This window comes from Rhincodon typus, chromosome 15, assembly GCF_021869965.1.
Source record: "Rhincodon typus isolate 14 chromosome 15, sRhiTyp1.1, whole genome shotgun sequence".
Classification (NCBI taxonomy): domain Eukaryota; kingdom Metazoa; phylum Chordata; class Chondrichthyes; order Orectolobiformes; family Rhincodontidae; genus Rhincodon; species Rhincodon typus.
Window position 1 is genome coordinate 25,734,399 of NC_063346.1, and position 19,398 is coordinate 25,753,796.

At 38.0% G+C, this 19,398-nt stretch overlaps 1 protein-coding gene across 1 annotated transcript in view; it reads left to right on the plus strand.

Annotated features, from left to right (window-relative positions):
* Nucleotides 1–18,280, plus strand: part of LOC109937807 (E3 ubiquitin-protein ligase RNF166) — a 59,204-nt gene extending 40,924 nt beyond the window's left edge. The window contains exons 3-6 of the mRNA XM_020536309.2: nt 749–861; nt 4,057–4,171; nt 5,168–5,275; nt 6,709–18,280. Of these exons, the coding sequence (XP_020391898.1) occupies nt 749–861; nt 4,057–4,171; nt 5,168–5,275; nt 6,709–6,774 (402 nt within the window). The 3' untranslated portion in view covers nt 6,775–18,280. The remainder of the gene's footprint in view (nt 1–748; nt 862–4,056; nt 4,172–5,167; nt 5,276–6,708) is intronic.
* The last annotated feature ends 1,118 nt before the right edge of the window (nt 18,281–19,398 follow it).

Below are 19,398 nucleotides of genomic sequence, written 5' to 3' on the forward strand. Positions count from 1 at the left end.
GTGTGATTACATGCGACAAAGCTAATTCATTCATTCATTATCCACAAAAAAAGTGAATGTACGAATGGTCAATTGTCATCTGAGTTAGATTCTAATTTATAACATTCTGTGTGAAGCTCAGAATAAGGCCTTTTCTGATTGTCTACTCAAGAATTTTAATTTTGTTATCAGAACAAACTCCAGTTTGCAACCTATTCCTTTACCACAAGTTCAATTGGTAACCAACAGTAAGTTTCACTCCATCTTTCGGGTAGGTGGAGAAATCACTAGGAGAGTTGTTAAATTTTGCAGTTTGTTTGATAATTAATTGAATTTTGTCAGGGTCTTGTACCTGTAGCCACGTAGCGAAATTGTCTTTTGGTTCCTTGTCCTCGAGTAGAGATGGATGTGTTATCAAGCCTCATGTTGTTCGTCATGTGATTGAATTTCAATTAAGTGGCAGATGTAATTGAATGGAATCCATATGCAGTCAAAATTTGCAGAATTTTGGTTCAAGATGACAGCTCAACAACACCTTCTCAACGATAACTGGGAATGGACAATAAAATGCCAGCTAGCCAGTGATGTCCATGTCCCACAAGTGAATAAAAAAAACAAATTTCAATTGAGATATTCGTTCTGACTGATTTTCATCCAAATTTTAATAAGGAGCCACTGTACAATTCATACTGCCTAATGAACGTGCGAAGAAATATGAACTATTTGTAATTTTTCAGATGCATGAAATATTATATGTTTCTTGCACTAGGTGACTCTGGTAAAAATGCGAACTCACATTTCCTCTTGCAATAAAGTTCAGGAGCAGATGGATAACTGCCCAAAGTTTGTACCAGTTGTTCCTACCACACAGCCCATTCCCAGGTAAGGAACCTGCATGTAACTTCAGCACAGATTTTTGAAAATGATCCATGAAAGTTTACAGAATTTTAAAATACCCCAGGTCAGTTCAGAAGCACTGTTTTTGATAATTGAATCTTGAGCATCAGTGATCACTGTAACTCATTTATCATATTCATTTTCAGTCACAATATTGTTTTTCAAGTAGTTGTCAGTACAGAACTTGATTATTCCTGGGGGGGAAGAAAAGAACTGTTTTTTTTGCAGACTCTCTGTCTTGTAGTCATCTGGACAATTAAGAAGAATACCTCTTCAAGGGGAAACCACCATCTGTTATGTAGGAGAGGAGAGCACTGATAGGTTAACAAGTGGACTCAATCAGCACTCTCCTCATGCACACATACTGCACCTGTTTCAACACAAAAAAGTGCTAACTGCCTTCCTCTGGTTCACTTCTCAGGAAAATGCCTTGACCAATCAGAACCAACCTGCCTTGTTTAAAATATAAACAAAGCTTGGTTGTTAACTGTTAGTCATCAATAACTGGTGTATTTTCCTTGCCAACATCTTTACCAATCAGAATCTACTTGCCAACCTCAATACTCTCCTCTTCTACAGTTTAAATTTTGTTTCTCTTAACATTGGTATTTGAAAATTGTCTTGATGAGTTCAGGATCAAAAGCTTTGACAAAGTAAGTCCTTATTTCTCAGCAGTACTCAAACTCTGTACTACCAAGTAACAACTTTTCAGTAAATGGATGATAAACATGTGTACCAGCTTACAGGTAATTGTGATGAAAGAAGAAGAAACTACAGTTGCATTCAACAGGTTACTGGCTAAATTCGTCTCAAATAGAATTTGAGGTAATTAGATTTAGTAATCTATTACAGTAATCTGGTGTGAAGTGAATGGGTGGGTGAACTGATGTTTTAATCTTGCCTGAAGTGTGATGGTGTAATTTTCTACAAATAATCCTCATGGAGAATCTACTAACATAAAACAGCAAGGCTGTGTATGTTTCTTCTTCATACTGTTATACTCCAAATTATATGTTGCACCTGGTACAAAGCAATACAGTCATTTGTCACAGGAACCAAGATGTTACCCGTCAGACCTTCAACGTACAACTGAGAACAATTAAATTCTACTTTTAGCTAATGTAATCGCAACAGCTGGTCTAATTATATTATTCCAAAACATTTTTAATTCTTCTACCTGCCCGTATAGATTTTCCATTAGAGTGAGCATTACAAAATTAATTTGCATTTTCATACTTTCTTTATTGTAACAAAATGTCCCAAAGTTTCAGCAGATCAAATAATCTAATACTAAGCAGTACTAATCTAGTACTAATCCTTAGAGAGTAAACTGAAAATAAATGTGCTGGTAAATTTTGATGTACCTTATAGAGGAAAAGGCATACAATATTTAAATTGAAAAAAGGTGTGAAGAACTTTCCAGAGATTAGCTAGGAAACATAAAATTAAGCTTAATATTTCTTTTCAGGATGGATACTGTTTACATTGTGCTTGTTTTGAGGTCAGTCAAATCAGTTATACTTGAAGTAGCTATTTACTGCTACAGATATTGTAGTTTTTCCTTGTGTTACCTTTCTTTCCTATCAAGGTACAAGACAGAGCCAGTCACTGTTCTTGACCTAGCAAGCTTGCAGGTTACTCATACAGTCATACCGAATAGAAACAGGCCCTTCAGCCCAACATGTCAATGCCGACCAACAAACACCAAACTACACTAATCCCATTTACCTGCACTTGGTCCATAACCTACAATGCCCTAGCATTTTAAGTACTCATCCAGATGCTTCTTAAATGTTGTGAGAAACCCTACCTCCAGCACCCTCTGAAGCATGTTCCATGCATGCATTCCATATCCTCTTGGTGAAAAAATATTTTCTCAAATCGCCTCTAAACCACTTGCTCCTCACTTTAAATTTATGCCCTCTAGTCTTAGACACATTAGCCACACTGAAGAGAATCTCATGATGTATTCTGTTTATACCTCTTATAATTTTGTATACCTCAATCAAATTCCCCCCTCCGCCTCCACTGCTCGAAGGAAAACAAACCCAGCCTCTGCAGTCTCTTATAACTGAGACATTTCATCCCAGGCAATATCCTGGTGAATCTCCTCTACAGTGCGATTACATCCTTCCAATAATGTGGCAACCAGAACCGCAGTCAATATTCCATCTGTAGCCTAACCAATGTTTTACAAAGTTGTAACAAGACTTCCTTGCTCGTATATTCTACACCCCGGCTAATGAAGACAATCATCCGATATGCCTTTTTCACCACCCTGCCTACATTTGATGACACCTGCAGAGATCCAGCGTACACCAATGTCCCTTTTGTTCCTCAGTACTCCTTGGGGACCTACTGTTCATTGTGTATATCCTTCCCTTGTCAGACCTCCCAAAATGCATTATCTCATCCTTGTCGGGATTAAATTTCATCTGCCATTGCTCTGCCCAGTTTACCAACTGATTAATATCAGACTGTAGCCCAAGACCATCTTCCTCATTATCAACAACTCCACCAATTTTCATTTCACGTGCAACCTTACTAATTATGCCTTCTACACTTATATCCAAGTCATTAATGTAAAACAGCTAGGGTCCTAGCACCGATTTCTGTGGTACACCACTGGATGCAGGCTTTCAATTCAAAAACAGTCCTCCACCATCAGCCTTTGCCTCCTATTGGCAAGCCAATTTTGGATCCAGTTTGCTAACTTGCCTTAGATCCCATGGGTTCTTACCTTTGGACGAGACATTGTGGGACCTTGTCAAAAGCCTCACTGAAGTCCATGTAAACCACAACAACTGCATTACGCTCATCAATATATTTAGTCACCTTTTCAAAAAAATTCAAGTAATTAGTCAGACAAGTTCTGCCTCTAACAAATCCATGCAGACTATCCTGATCAGTCCTGCCTCTCCAAGTATTGATTAATGCTGTCCTTTAGAATTTTTTTTCAAATAATTTCCCTACCACTGACATCAGACTAACTGGTTCATAATCACCTGGCCTATCCCTGCTGCCCTTCTTGAACATATTAGCTATCCTCCAGTCATCTGGCACTTCGCCTGTGGCCTATATTAAATATATATGCCAGGCCCCAGCAGTCTCCTCCCTTGCCTTGTTACTTTGCTAAAGATATGTATACAAATTACAAAAGCAAATTTTGTTTTCCTTCAGCAATATTCCAAACCGTTCCACATTCATCTGCCCATACTGTGGCGCACGAAACCTTGACCAACAGGAATTAGTCAAACATTGCATGGAAAATCATCGTAATGATCCCAATAAAGTGGTAAGTGTTCGATTTCTGATTTCATATCCATTCCAGGATAAACAGTGGGGTTTCCAGTATAATTGAAAGTCTTTGGCAAAACGTGTACTTTCTGTTCACAAGCACTATTTGTGTCGTAATTTTAATCATTCTTTTGTATCAGTGTTGACTATTACAACCTACTATGTCAGTATTTCCATTTGATTTTGCTGTCAGTTGTAGGGTAAAAAATACTGCACCCTTGATGACTCAGTTGGAATAGGTTTCCACAATGCAGTGATTGTAATGATGTCAACCAGCTGGACCTCAAAGAATATGAGTTCCCTGATTGGGACTAATAAATCTGGTCCAAGCAGGGAGTCATGGCTGACATAAAAAGAGGGAGTGTCAGAGATACTGCCACTCTGGTGCCTCATTGTGCATGAGGCAATGCTATAGTCAAGGACTGCTCATGTGTAAACAAAAGGTGACTCAGTGACAGAATACTGGCCTATATGGAGTTATTTCACAGTCTCTTTAATTGATTGTTATCTTCAATTTCAAAAACCTTGATATATTCATCAACCGGTAGATGATGCCACAGTATCTAAAAATGATTTCGCCAACATTGGCTCCCTTTGTTAGGAATTTTGATTTTTAAAAAATGCTATACATTTTCTAAAACTTATAAATGAAAGGTGAACCAAGATTGAAGCCATTTCCTATTGTTACCTTAACATATCTCAGTTTATTTGAATAAAATTTGTATTTACAAAAACTTCTCCTATTGAAAAAAAAGGAAACATTGAAGAACCGGGGAAGAGATGACAATACATATTTTCATGGTCAATTGTTGAAAACAAGAGAAGTGGGTTGAGGAAACTGCATGGCATGTTGTACAGCCTATGCTTTGGGAGTGTCTCTTTCAATACAGCAAACCCAGCATAAGAGAATAACAAATCTGAAAACAGACTGATATTTATTACTTCATCTTCTACATACTTGATTTTGTTTTTTTTAAATCACTTATTTGAATAGGTATGTCCAATTTGTGTGGCAATGCCTTGGGGAGATCCAAGTTACAAGAGTGCCAACTTCCTTCAACACCTGCTTCACAGGCACAAGTTCTCCTATGATACATTTGTGGTGAGTGTTAGTTCTTGAGCATAATAGAGAAATATTTTCTCTACTATAGTAGCTCAATTTGTAATTCACTGTCCAGCAAATAAATTCATTGAGCGATAGAGGTCAGAATGCCCCACTCCTGATTGACTTCTGGCAAGTGCATGAGCGTGTGAATGCCAGGTGAGGAAGACTGGATTTAATTTGTTCCCACTTGGATGATCCACCTCAACTCCACTTTCTCAAACTATCCCCATGTCATTTAATTCCCTTAGTACCCAAAATTCTGTTTTGCATTCACTCAACAACTCAGCAGCAAAAGCTCTCCAATGTAGAGAACTACAAAGATGCTCAACCCTTTGTGAAGAAATTTATCCTTGCTCCTGAATGACCAGTCCCTTCTTTTCATATTCTCTGACACCCTATTTTATATTATCCAGCCAGTGAACTATCACCTTCATAGCTATCTTGTCAGTTTCAATTAGACCATTTCTTATTCTTCTAACTTGTAAGGTGTATACTGACAGACCTGCTGAGTATATCTAGCATGTTTGGTTCTTGTTACTATTTTGTACAACTGGGTGTCAGCAATATGCTACACTGTCTTAGAAAACATTAGGATTTTATAAATTATTATTGACTAATTATTCAGCAAAACCTGTCCTGATTTATTTCATTCCAAATAATACCAAACAGTTAAATTTAGGTTAACTACAACTACTTAACTTGAATATTTTTGCTATTTGTCATTTCAGTAAAAAAAAAGTTATTGTTTGCATATTTACAATTTTCCTATACTGTAAATCATGAACAGATACCATTACATATCTTTATACAGTTGATGCTATGTGCCCTGTCATTTTAAAAGTGCAGATATGTTATACTGTAAATCATGACCATTGTTCATTTCCAAAGAATGTTTTACAATGTAGCATTTGTGCTGTATTATAATTTAAGATATTGTACTGTTTTATACTGTATATTCCATTGATATCTGCACATGAGCTTTCTCATGTGCAGAGCACAAGTGAGACTTTCTTAGGCACAAACTAATTGAAGAATTCTATTTATTCTGTGGAATTTAATGTTTTTGAAAGTGAAGAAAACAATGGTCATTTGTTGTTTTTGTCCTTATGAGACACAGACACTTATTATGGAAGCAAGTTGTAGTTAACAATTTGCTCAGTGTAATTCAATTTTTAGATTTACATAAATGAATTCAAACATTGGGAGTTGTGAATACGGCGGTCATCTCCACAATAAGTGCTCACGTTTTATTGTCTAAATTGTGGGTTATCCTACCTTTTTCGTACGATGACTTTCATTATCTAGTGAATTAAGGCTAAGAATAAAACCAAGCATGCAGCTGTTTGAGTACAAAATATTTTGTTTAATAAAGTTTATACTTTACTGGACTGTAATAATTTGCACTTTTAATATTCTATTATTTGTTGTAGGATTACAACATTGATGAAGATGCGGCATTACATGCAGCAATAGCACTTTCACTCACAGAGAAATGAAGCAACTGCCTGCACAGAGATCTAAACAGACATCCTTTGTACAGGTCACCTTCTGTCATCTGGCGAAGAGAGTGGCAACTTCCCAGCATTCTGTAGGGTACTATCATCCTCTGCACACGTCACCTTTTCTCATCTGGGCAAAAATAGTGTCTTCATCCCAACATTCAGTAAGGTGCTGTGTTCCTTGGCGCAGGTTATTTTTCTCACCTGTGCAAAGAGATTGCCAATTTCTTAGCATTCTGACAGATACTATCATCTTCTGCACAGGCCACCTTCTCTATCTGTGGATAGATAGTGCTCAATTCTTAGTATTCAATAGGGTGCTATCAACTTCTGAATAAGTTAACTTCTTGCACCTAGGCACAGATCATTTTCACTTCTCTGCATTCGAGAGAGTTCTGGTAACTCAGTTAGTCAAGTAACCAGTTGTGTAACAAGTTTATTTGAAATCATTAGTGTGTACCTGGACCTTTTGTTCAGTTTAAATTTGTTCCTACATTTTTCTATGTTACAAATATTGTACATTGTGGGGGTGCCTGTGTCAAAGAATTGTTTGATTTACAGTTTGTGTTTTTAATGTTTGAGGTCGTTTTGCATTGTAAGAGATAAAGGCATATTTTTAAAATGATACAGGAAAGACTAGAATACTATAGAATCAAGTGAAGAAACCTTTCACCAGTCCTATGTATCATTTATGTTGTTGCTAATCAGAGCTCGAATTTAACAGTTAGCAGATGGTAAATTTAGTGGGAGATGTTGTAAACAGAGAGGTGGCAGAGGGGCTTGGATTTTGCAGTTGCAGTTATAACTAAATTGTCAACATTCAGTGTCAATATAATTGTGAAACTATCAGCAACTACTGGTGTTGCCACATTTGTAGTTAAATGTGGGAAATCCAGAAGCTGCTGTCAGTGATTTCCTCATTTTTCTACAGGGCACACTGTTGAAGTACCTGTTGGAGAGAAATCTTCAGAGCCCACTTTAGAAATTACATGAACTTACACTTTTATGTTATTGGTCCTGCTGTATAAAGCACTGCTAAAGTTATACCTTGTGAAATAATGTGTAATTGGCTTATTAATGATGTACTCAGTTCATAATCATTGCTGAACACCTTCTCTGGCCTGAAAAGTACTCACGGAAATGTTCAATTTATCCATTATATAAATTATAGACATGTGAAATAATTGTTTTTTTAAAGTTTATATTTCAGCTTCCAGTTTAATCTCATGTGTATATCTCAACCTTTATTTTGTCGTTGATAAATTGATTGGAAAGTAAGGGATAATTACTGGGTTTGCTGTCTGAGGGAATTCCTCAGTGTGATAGCCTACTTGGTGTCATCACTACTTCTGATTGTTGGAAGTGTCTTCAAGTTAACAGTGAAAGGAATGTCAACAAAAGGCAGATCTAGCTGTATAAGTTGTTACATCTTTTCCAATGGCAAGGGACATGCTTTTGTCAACCAGTTACAAAGTCCAGACCAGTGTGTTTTGTAGAGGCCTGTGTCTGACTATATATAGCCATCTACAGTGGATAATGTATTTTCAGTTTCATATTTAGCCTACTTAATGTAATCTATTGAAAATATATTTAGAAAATGGGAGACAAAAATTGATGATTTAACTCTGATTTGTACTGGCCTGTGTATGAATTACTAGATGCTAGAACTTTAGTGGTTCTTTAGAATATTGTTTGTCTTATCTAATTCTTCGAGGTAACACATTATTACAATTAATTTTCTACCTCAGAAGAAATATGTACTTTACAGCATTCTAATTGGCTCAATAAGGTTCATAGGAATTGCTTTAAAATGGGACAGGCTAGGTATTCTTAACTATTTAAGTACCGGATGGGTACAAAGTGCTGGCTTTTCCAGCAACAGACACACAAAGAGATACGCTGGGTCACACACAACAATAAAACAAAAATGCAGTGACAAAGAACTTTTTTTTTCATAAATAAGAACAGAAAGTGTTGGAGAGGTTCAATGGGCTTGGCAGCATCTGTGGAGAGAGAAATAGAGTTAACATTTTGAATCCAATGTTTTTCTTCAGAGTGTAACAGATGGTGAGGGTGCCCAGAGAAAAAGACAAAAGGAGTGCTAATAGTAGTAAAGGAGAGATGTAAACACAGAACAGGTGCAAATAGTCAAAAATAGGTTGACTTTGCTGAAAGCAAACCTATGCAAACAAGATGCTGGTGGGAAGGGATGGATAATCAAAACAAAGGACAGGGTTCATGCACTGAAGTTGGTGAACTCAGTGTTGAGTCCAGAAGTCTGTGAGCTTCACTGGAACACTGCAGATCTAGGACAGAAATGTTAGCATGAGAATAAGATGATACATTAAAACAGCATGGAACTGGAAGATAGGGGTTGACAGAACAGAGTATATTGTGCAGTGTGGTTACCAATATAGAAGAGCCTGCACTGTGAGCAGCAAATTAACCTCTCTTTTCATATAGTCATCAAGGGGTCATGTAGGTCTATTTACTATTTGGCCGTAAGGTCAGTCGTAGCCTTCCAGTGATATTTAAAGATAATTACACCTGTTGATATATTCTCAATTCTCAGAAAACTATTGAGCTCTTTGAATTACATGCCAAAGATGCAAATTGGTGATTTGGTAATTACATGAGACATTTTATTTGACATCACACTATGACAGTATGGGCTGATTAGCAAATACGTTTTGCCTTATTTTCAGAGCATAGTACAGAGAAATGTTACATGTACTGTACACAATTTTGAGACTTTCAACATACCTGAAAACCTCAAAATAAAAGAGGATTTTAATGAAGTAAATCAGCATAGCCCTTTCACTGAAAAAATATTGGGGGCAACATTGAACAGGATCTGAAAATAAACAGAAGAATTGCAATGCATGAATTACCCTGAGGCCATTGCTTCCAGCTCAGGCTACATGCAAACTCTGTACGCTTAGATAATTACAGCATGCAGCCAAGGCTAAGCATATTAAGTGGCTGTATGTCTGAGCAGAGGATTCAAAATCATGAGAGGATAGCATGAGTAAAAACTAGGCTATCCTACTTGAGACAAGTGTGCACTTAGTATTACAGAATCTCTACAGTGAGGAAAGAGGCCATTTGGCCCATTGATCCTGTACCAACCCACTGAAGAACACTGCCACCCTATCCCCATAATCCCACATTTACCATGGCTAACCGACCTAACCTGCGCATCTTTGAATGGTGGGAGGAAATCAGAGCACCCGACGGAAACCCATGCAGATACAGGGCGAGCATGCAAACTTCACAGGCAACTACTAAAGGCTGGAATCAAACTTGGGTCCTTGGTGCTGTGAGGCAGCAGTACTGACCACTGAGCCACCCTTCTTTAAAGGGAGGTGCATGTGGCTGACACTGTTGCTGGAATTTGTTTAACAAGTGATTTTTGCCATGGCAAACACTCAATATTGGCACATGGTGACAGAAAGTGGGTTCCAAGACTTGCTGATGCTGAACAGAAGGCCTTGATAGAGAACAGGAAAGATGTGAATTTTCGATAGGACTCAGAAAGCTCTCAAAACAAACTTTGCAAAGGCAATTGGACCAGATTGCTGTGGAGGTCCATGCCAGGGGTCAATAAACTGGCTGCAGTTCCAAAAAGGAACATGTAATGACATCAAACCCTGGGTATATTCAAATACTAGACCAAATCACAGAGGAGTTGGTGTCTGGCAATCTGTGCTTCAAACACACAGCTGAGATACCACCCCAATGGTGTGGCAGTTCTTCTGTGTAGAACAAATCTATTGTCCTGTCTCATGATGATAGCTTATATCCTCAGATCCTTGTCTCCACCAATGGCTTTGCTTGTTGACAGTCAATCCACCAGGCAGACTACAATGACCCAAAGCTAGAACAGAGAAGGCCAAAACTGCTGAAGCTCTTGCTGCCAATCCCTCTGCAATGTCATCACTGAAATGCAACCATCTTGCACCAAACATGCAACAGCCACTGAGTTAACAATGTCTTGGACTACTAGAACAGAGAAAGGTGCAAGAAAAGTCAGCACCTAAGAGAATGCACAAGGGAAATTAGCGTGGCATGGTTTAATTTATAAATTTAGTTTGGAACGTTTATTTTGCATTACACCAGGCAGGCACTGTGATGTTATGCTCATTGGTAGAGGGAACATTAGATATAAGACTGTTGGTGAATGGGGAATTGGGCTGGTGGTTACTGGTATCACAGACCACTGAGACTGTAGTAGTGGTCGCTGTCTTTCTCTTGCTCCTCCACCATCTCACTGGTGTACATTTTACCCATGGCATGGGTTATATTCTAATGATGGTGAGGTTGTGCTCCATGTAGCATATTGCTGAGTTCCGCTAATCTCCCCCACAGAGGTCCAAGCTCTAGTGGCATTGGGTTGAATTTTCCTGCTCATGTGATGATGAGCTTGGAGGTGGGGTATCCTGGAGAATTGGGGAGAGGTACATTGAGACATACCTGCGTCAACAAGTTAATCTTATGGATAGATAAGAACCAGGAATGGCTGACTGCCCCATTGAACTGAGCAATAAACTGACTTGTTCACAGATCCAATTTTCCAAGTGTTCAGGCATTCTACAGCTAGTAGCACAGTTCCCCTCCCTGATCCTTTGCTACATATGGGGGATGTTCAGTAAAAGAGACTAAACTGAGCCAGGCCAGGAGCTATTGGAGAATCATGCCCCAAAGAGTAGACCACCAGCAAATGGTCCAACATGCTGCCCCAACACTATACCTCAAGTGGACAGTGGTTTTGCCACTGGTAATTTTAACTTAGGCCGCCTCCATGTTGAAACACCCCTGCAGTGCCCACTTCTCCTGCCAGGTTTGCTGTGACTACAAAGCTGTGGCTCCTCTGGTTGGGCTAGTGGATCATGAACCTGTATGTGATCCATAATCAGATGGTGATGGAGGCAGCCATGTGGGAAGATTATATCATTGAATGCTGTCCCGGGCTTTGGCCTCCATTTGATCCTGAATCAAGTTCCCAGAGCTCTTGGGAAAACAAGGTTCCTGTACAGCAAGGTGTGTTTTAAGATATTTCATGCAAGCTGCCGATTTTGAGCTTTGGTTGTGCAATAACTTGTCATATAGTAGCCATCCCTTGGTTATAATAACTCAGACCAATGGCAAAGTGGACTTCTGCAGAATGAAGCCATCAAGGCTCAATTGTATAAGGACTGGGGGTACCGCTCATTCATGGGAAGAACTATCAATCCCAAAAAGACTGACCACTGAACAAGGTCTCCCCATAGCAATAAATTTGTCCAGACAGCCTTGATGAATGAGGGTCTGACTTCTGAGCCTCATTGGTAGGAAGTCTTGCTCTCAACAGCTGTCAGGTTGGCTGGCAGTTCTAACAGTGCTAGCAGTGCCAGATCCCAGTAATGGGCACTATTGGAACTGTAAATAGGTCCATAAATGAAAAAAACATCAATCCCCGAGAGAGGTAAATTGGGCCATTGCACGGAGGGATCAGGGAATTGAAAGGGCTTTTGATTTGGGCTTAATGTACAGATTTTATTTGCCGGTTTTAAGACCTTGTTTGGTGGGGGTTCGGGTTGAGGGAATGTCTTGTGATGTTCGACAGATACCAGTTGTGTTCATAATTTGGTCTTCCCTATCGTGGGCCTGTGCCAACTGTATTTTAGTTGCTTAACATTTGAGTCAAATAGTTTGTTGACAAGCTCAAATGTGCATTAATTTCCTTTCTAAAAGTGGCAATCTATCAATTTTAGAGTTTCTTGCATTTGTCAGTGCAGCAGTCATTATATCTCACACTTGACCTGTGCCATGTAGATGGTGGACAGGCTTTGAAGAGTCAGGAGGTGAGTTACCCACCAGAGAATTCCTGGTCTCTGATCTGCTCTTGTAGCCACTTTATTTATTACTGGTCCAGTTAAGTTTCTGGTATATGGTTAAACCCACCAGCACTCAGTGTTGATAGTGGGGGACAATGTCCCTTTAAACTATGGGGAAGTTCCACAAATGCCAGTTGATGTGCTGACACAATTTAGTCATGTTAATGATGTCAAGACAGTTAAATTCTGTTTTCTTGGAGAAGGTCATTACCTAATAGTTCTGTGGCACAAACCTATCACTTTATCAGCCCAAGCCTGAACACCATCTTGCACAGATTAATGTGTTCCCCAGTTGCATCAACTTGTTCACATTTATAAATATTGTAGTATTCCTTATAGAACTTCAGTCTTTGTATTTCAACCTTTAGTATAAGTTATTTTAATCTTGTATTGCTATCATTGTTACTGAGGACATTACTTCTGTGACAATCATATTTTTGTGATATTTCTGGTTACTGCACTTTCCAAAGTGAACCAGCGATCTATGCATATTTGACCCACTTGCACATTTTTTCATCACAAATTACGCATCATTCTTTCAAAACTGTTAAGCTCGTTGAATTGCTAGTAAATAAAATGGTAGTAAATTCAATATCTTCACCCATTGCATTTAAATATGTATCACCACATTTGTTGCATTTTTGTGAAAGGTCTGACATGAACAGTCAAAGAATACAGCTTTACCTGCATATTAACTGTTGCAATTCAGCTACTAGGTCACAGCTATCCCTTTGTACCTCAGAGTTCTGTAATCTTTTTCCACATAAGTAATATTCTTCATTTCTGTTCTTCTTGCCAAAGTGGACAAGTTCACATTTTCTTATTTTATATTTAGTCTGCCAAATCTTTGCCACTCATTTAACCTATCTATATTACTTTGCAGAGATTTACTACCTGCTTTCTATTTGTGTCTTCAGCAAATTTAGCAGCCATATATTTGGTCACTTCATCCACATTATGGAGGAAAATTGTAAAAATTTGAGGTCCCAGAACTGAACCCTGTGGCAAACCACGTGACATGTCCTGCCGATCTGAACAATTATACATTTATGCCTCCTGTCTGTTTCCTGTCAGGTAACAAATTCTCTATCCACCCTAACATGTCACCCTGTACACCTGAGCTCTTATTTTGTATAGTTACCATTGATGTGTTACATTGCCAAATGCCTTCTGGAAATCTAATTGCAACACATCCATAGGCTCCCTTTTAATCAAATTGCTTATTAATTCCTCAAAGAATTCCAATAACTTGGTCAAACATGATTTCTCCTTCACAACACAATGTTGACTTTGTCTGTTTGGGTTGAGATTTTCTCCCTTTGCTTTTCTTTAAGTTCTGCCCATCTTCTGATCTGCGATTCATCTTTGTCAAATTATATTCTTGTATTTTCAATTTGATTGTATTTTTATCTTCCTTTCTTAGCCCCAGGTGGTGCTTCCTTCCCTCATCTTTCTCAATAGAATGCATCTTTTTTGAGTACTTTGCAAAATCCCCTTAAAAACCTGCTGATGTATTTCTACTGACCTATCTTTTAACTGAATTTCCCACTTTAGCCAGTTTTGTCTTCATGTACAGATACTTGCCCACATTTAAGTTAATTTTAACTGGTCTTGGATCCACTCTCCTTTCATTCAAATTGTACTTGATATTATATTTTGATCATTTGCTGCCTGGGTGGGGGCTTCACCATAAGGTCATTAATTAATGCTGTTTCATTGCACTTTATCAAATCCAGTACAGCCTGCCCTCTAATTAGCTCTAGAATGTCCCTAAAACATCCATGATCTCATCCTTTACCTGTCTAATTCATCCAAAATAAAATCACCCAGAATTATCACTTTACCTTTCTCACAAGCCCCTATTATCTCTCACTGTATTCCTACAGTCTGCTAATTTTTAGGGAGGCTATAAATGATTCTATAAGTGAATTATTACTTTTAGTATTACTAAGATCATCTCTGTCTATTGCACCAAACAAAGCTGCCCATCCAGTTTTATGGTAGCTTCCTCTACTTCCTTAATGTGATGTATCCTTGATTATTCAGGTCCTAGTCTTTTCCACCTTGTGGTATTTCTCTGTGATGGCTGTCAGATCTCATATGTTTATTTCTAGTTGTGCTGTCAATTCATCTGTCTTGTTATGTACATTCATCTACAGAGCCTTTAGTTCTGTCATTTCAACTATTCTTTTAACCTCTAGCCTTACCTAGCGATGCATGTTTACGTTTGTTCATTTTATTCCTTCCTGTCCCACTCTGATCATTATTTCTGTTACAGCTTCCTTGCTCTCTTGCCTTATCTATTTAATTATCATGTCTCCCTAAACATTTTTTTAATATTTGTTCCTCAAATGTGGTTGTTACAAGCAAGGCCAATGTTTATTGCTCATTCGTAACTCTCCAGAAGGCAGTTCATAGTCAACCACATTGTTGTGGATCTGGAGACACATAGGCCAGACTGGACAAGAACAGCAGATTTCCTTTTCGAAATGACATTGGTTCATTAATGGGGTTTTACAACAATTAACAGTGATTACATGGTCGCCATTAGGGTAGCTTTAAATTCAAGTGTGCACTAATGTATGTAGTATTACAGTGTACATAATGCATGTAGTTTTAGTTCTCTGTTTATCCTCTTGCTTTTGAAAATCAAGAACCATTTATTTGAAGAGTGGACTTAGTTGGTGAGCTCGGAAAAAAGGAACGCATCAACTTCCAGTTCTCTCTCAAATTTTCCAAATGCAAGTTGCATTTATTTTACATTTTTTCAGAAAGGACAAGGTAAGAAAGCAATTATTATAATTATTTTAGATAGCTTGAGAAGATTGAGTACGTCACCTTTGCTTGACAACAGAGGCTGGTTCGATAGCAGCTGTTTTAGCCAACTTCAGATTTAATATCTCTGCACGGATATGACACTAAACCATGTTGGTTTTCAGGCACAGCAGAGATGAATTATCACGTCTGTTCTCCTTCAGATTTGGGCTTGTACTTGAAAGCCCCTACATGCTTCAAGACTTCTGGGTAATTTTATGCTGCTTTATAGCACAGAGTTGCTATTGCTGTTATATTCTGGTGCCATCATTGATGAAAATAAACTTCATAAAGTGGTGGGATTTTGCATGCAACATGTGCATTCAAATTCACAAGCCAATACCTCTGCAGAATGTAATCACTGCTTTTATGCCTCAGTGCCTATGTTCTATCATGTCTGACATGGTTTTGCTTTGGTTTTTTGTAACACCTACATTTTATTCATGATTTTTTTAAAAAGATTCTCAGTTTCTTCTGATTCTACAGTTCTATTTCCTATCAGTTTTGCATAAATAGAGCTTATATTCCGGAGAACCCAGCCCACTCACGCATAGTAAGGCAGTCTTTCTGGAAACGACACTTCATGTTCCCGAATCTTGCACAAGCGCAGTAACTGTTTATAGCCACTTGAGTGCAGGAAAGCTTTGCTGTAAAATTAGAGTGAGGTTGTGAGATGAGCCTTAAATCGTTGTGACTGAGAAAACCTAGTAGAGTTGACATATCTGGAACTGCTTACTAAATGTAACACCAAATAGCCATGTTGGTTGCAGTTGTTTTATTGAGTCTTGATTTTGTTTTGTTTTTAATTGCACAGAAAGTATTTTAAGGAATATTAAACCCAAAAGTGAATGCAAATCAACCATGATTTAATTGAATGGCTGACCAGGCTCCAGGAGGTGATTGCTTACTGCTATCCAATGTTTGTTTTATTTTGTGCATGCTAGTTCAGTGGAAATTTCAGATCCTGAATTTATCTAGTCTGGATCCAAGTAGATTAGTAGAGTCTGATTCTTTACCACCAATCAGAAAAAATATCGTACTGGTGAGGGAACCTCTTGCATTAAATTCGAGCTCTGAAAACGTTCTTACATTTGATTTATATTTCTTTGTACTTGTTTTACATTTGATAAAGCATGACATCATCCTGATCCATTCCTTGTAATCTATGCTTTCTGATGGATCAATGGGTATCTCCAAATATCTTGAAATAATATGGTTCTTGTATGTTTAAGAGGGAGCACAAATGGCCATTTAGATACACAAGTCAGATAAATCATTAAGGCAGGATCCTTCCACATTAACAACTGGCTGAACCAAAAAAAAACTGAAGCTTATGTACTGAATTAATATATATTTTTAAAGCAACACACTCATCAAGCTATTTCTACAGGGTAGTAACTGGAAGAGCAACTAAAACATGCAACAAAAACCATTGAGTGCGATTTGCTTTGGTTTCAGACATCTTCACTTTATCTCTAAGGTTCAGATAGAAATGACTGAAAGGGAAAAAGGTCCATCCTCTCTTGTTAGTTTTGAAAGTCACGAGTTAATTGAGATCTATCATTTTCAGTGCATCTACCTAAACATTAATTAACGAAAATGTCACTGGGCTCAAAAGGCTCGGCTTTGGATAGCCAGGATATAATGGAAATTCCAGTTGCTATGTATCTCAGAAATGTTTTTCCAGTATTTAAAGGTACTACATTTTAGGAAGAGGTTAATTAATGCTTAGTAGTATGGGGGAATACAGCAATCTATACGAACATAAAGTATGCGCTTGAATAGGTGTATTTACATAGATAAGCATTTAATACCCAAATTCTAATTGAAAAGTTAGATTTTGGTTTGCAATACAGTGACTACAGAAAATGTGACTTTAGTTTGTACTGCCAATAGGATTAAATTCCTCTTCAGTGTTACATCCTCCACCTTACTGAGCACAAAGAGAGAAAACTTCCAGTTCATTATTTTATAAAAGTGATTTTGATGTAGCAAAAATGATATAACTGTGTGAATGAGATTTACTTAATAAATGTGTGAGGTCAGTGTTTCAAATTATTTGGACAACTAGTAGAATTTTCTGGTGACTTGCAATTTATATTTGCAAATATAAAGACATAGAAGATAAGTTATTTTTCTTCAAAATCTCTTAATTTATTATTTTATTTAAACTTTTAAATTCTTAGTTAACTTCCTTGCAACATTATATTTTATGCTTGTAGCTCACTAGCAAAAATCGGAACGGAATATTAGTTACCAGTAACTTTGCTAGCTGCTAGTCTTATTTTGAACACTGTACGATATTGTATCTGCATAGGAATTGTAATGTAAGTTTTAAAAAAGGTTTTCCCCATTGTTATGGTCATGCAATTACTCATGCAGTTCTGAATTTTAAATTGGCACATATTGATAATTTAAATTTCTGATGCCTTTGCATCTAATGTAAGTCAAGTTATAATACATAGGCATGTATAAAGTATCATCTGGGACTAGCTAATGACAATAATTAAGTTTGCTTGATGCCTGAATTCATAAAGGCATTCATAAAAGCTAGTTTTTTGGTGTGGTTTCTTTACTTATTCCAGTTCAGTTACAACCGAGGTGAGAGATACAGATTCCACATTCTTCCATCAAGCTGCAAAAAATAACTGTAGAAAACTTAAGCTATAATACAAACCTTGTCTAATTTTCTAATATTTTTAATGTACTACAGTGCACATTTTCAAACTAGTTTTTTAGAAATTGTTTGTTGCTGTGTGAAGTTAGTGTGTACATTTGGATATTTTGTAAATAAAATTTTGCTTGTTCAGCAACTAAAGGCTATTTGTTTCATAATTCTTCATTCTAATATCAGTTGATCAAGTTAAGTGTCAAGGTTAAGCAACTGTTTCTCTGCATTGAGTTCATTTTTACTTACTAATTAGCAGTTTAACTTTGAGCAGTGGGACAAATTGAGCCAAAAAGATTGGCCCAAGGAGACAGGATGCATGTTGGGATTCCACGGAAGTCTTTACATGCTGACTTCTGTGGAAATTACCTGGGAGGTTCAACCTCAGGTTCCCCTGTTCTTGGGATGCTCTGAGTTAGAGTTAGATTCAATGCCATAGATCATAACTGAGTAGTTACCAAGGAAATCACTCAAACTGGTTCCCCCAACTACCTCCCAACCTGATTATCCTTAACTGCCTGAACCCTGTGGCCCCTCCAATTGGACCCAACCCCGCTACCCCTCCTGACCTTCCTAATACCCATCTGTCCTGCTGACCAGATGTGGCTATCAACTACCTCGTTGCTCCAATTTCCTCTCACAGTCCAAAAATGTGCAGGTTAGGTTGATTGCCCATGCTAAATTGCCCATAGTGTCCAGGGATGTGTAGGCTAGGTGGATTAGCCTTGGGAAATGTGGGGTATGGGGATGGGGGAATGTGGGTCTGGGTGGGACGCTCTTTGGAGGTTTGGTACAGAGTTGATAGGCCGAATGACCTCTATCTGCACTGTAGGGGATCTATGATTCCAAGATTCACCACCCAATTATCTTCACAATTCAATCTAACAGGCCTCCCTGATCCACCCTACCCAACTTCACACTTACCTCACCCCCTCTATCCAGTTACCTAATGCATCAACCTACTTCACCATCCTACCCATTCACTCATTTATTCCTTCGTCCTTCACTAACATACACATTGCATGTTTAAACTTAACCTTATGGCAACTGTACGAAAAGAGGGAGGGAGTGTTATTCCTTTTCTTGACTGCAACAATATGTCCCAATGGACACTGCACTCCACATTTTTGGAAAAGCCTGGCTCAGGAGACCCAGCAAGAAATGCAAAGAAAGGTTCAAGAAATTTGATGATTGCTGCTCCATGGAAGATCTGAGCCATAATAAATACATCTGTAAACACCTAGATGCACAAATAACAACAAC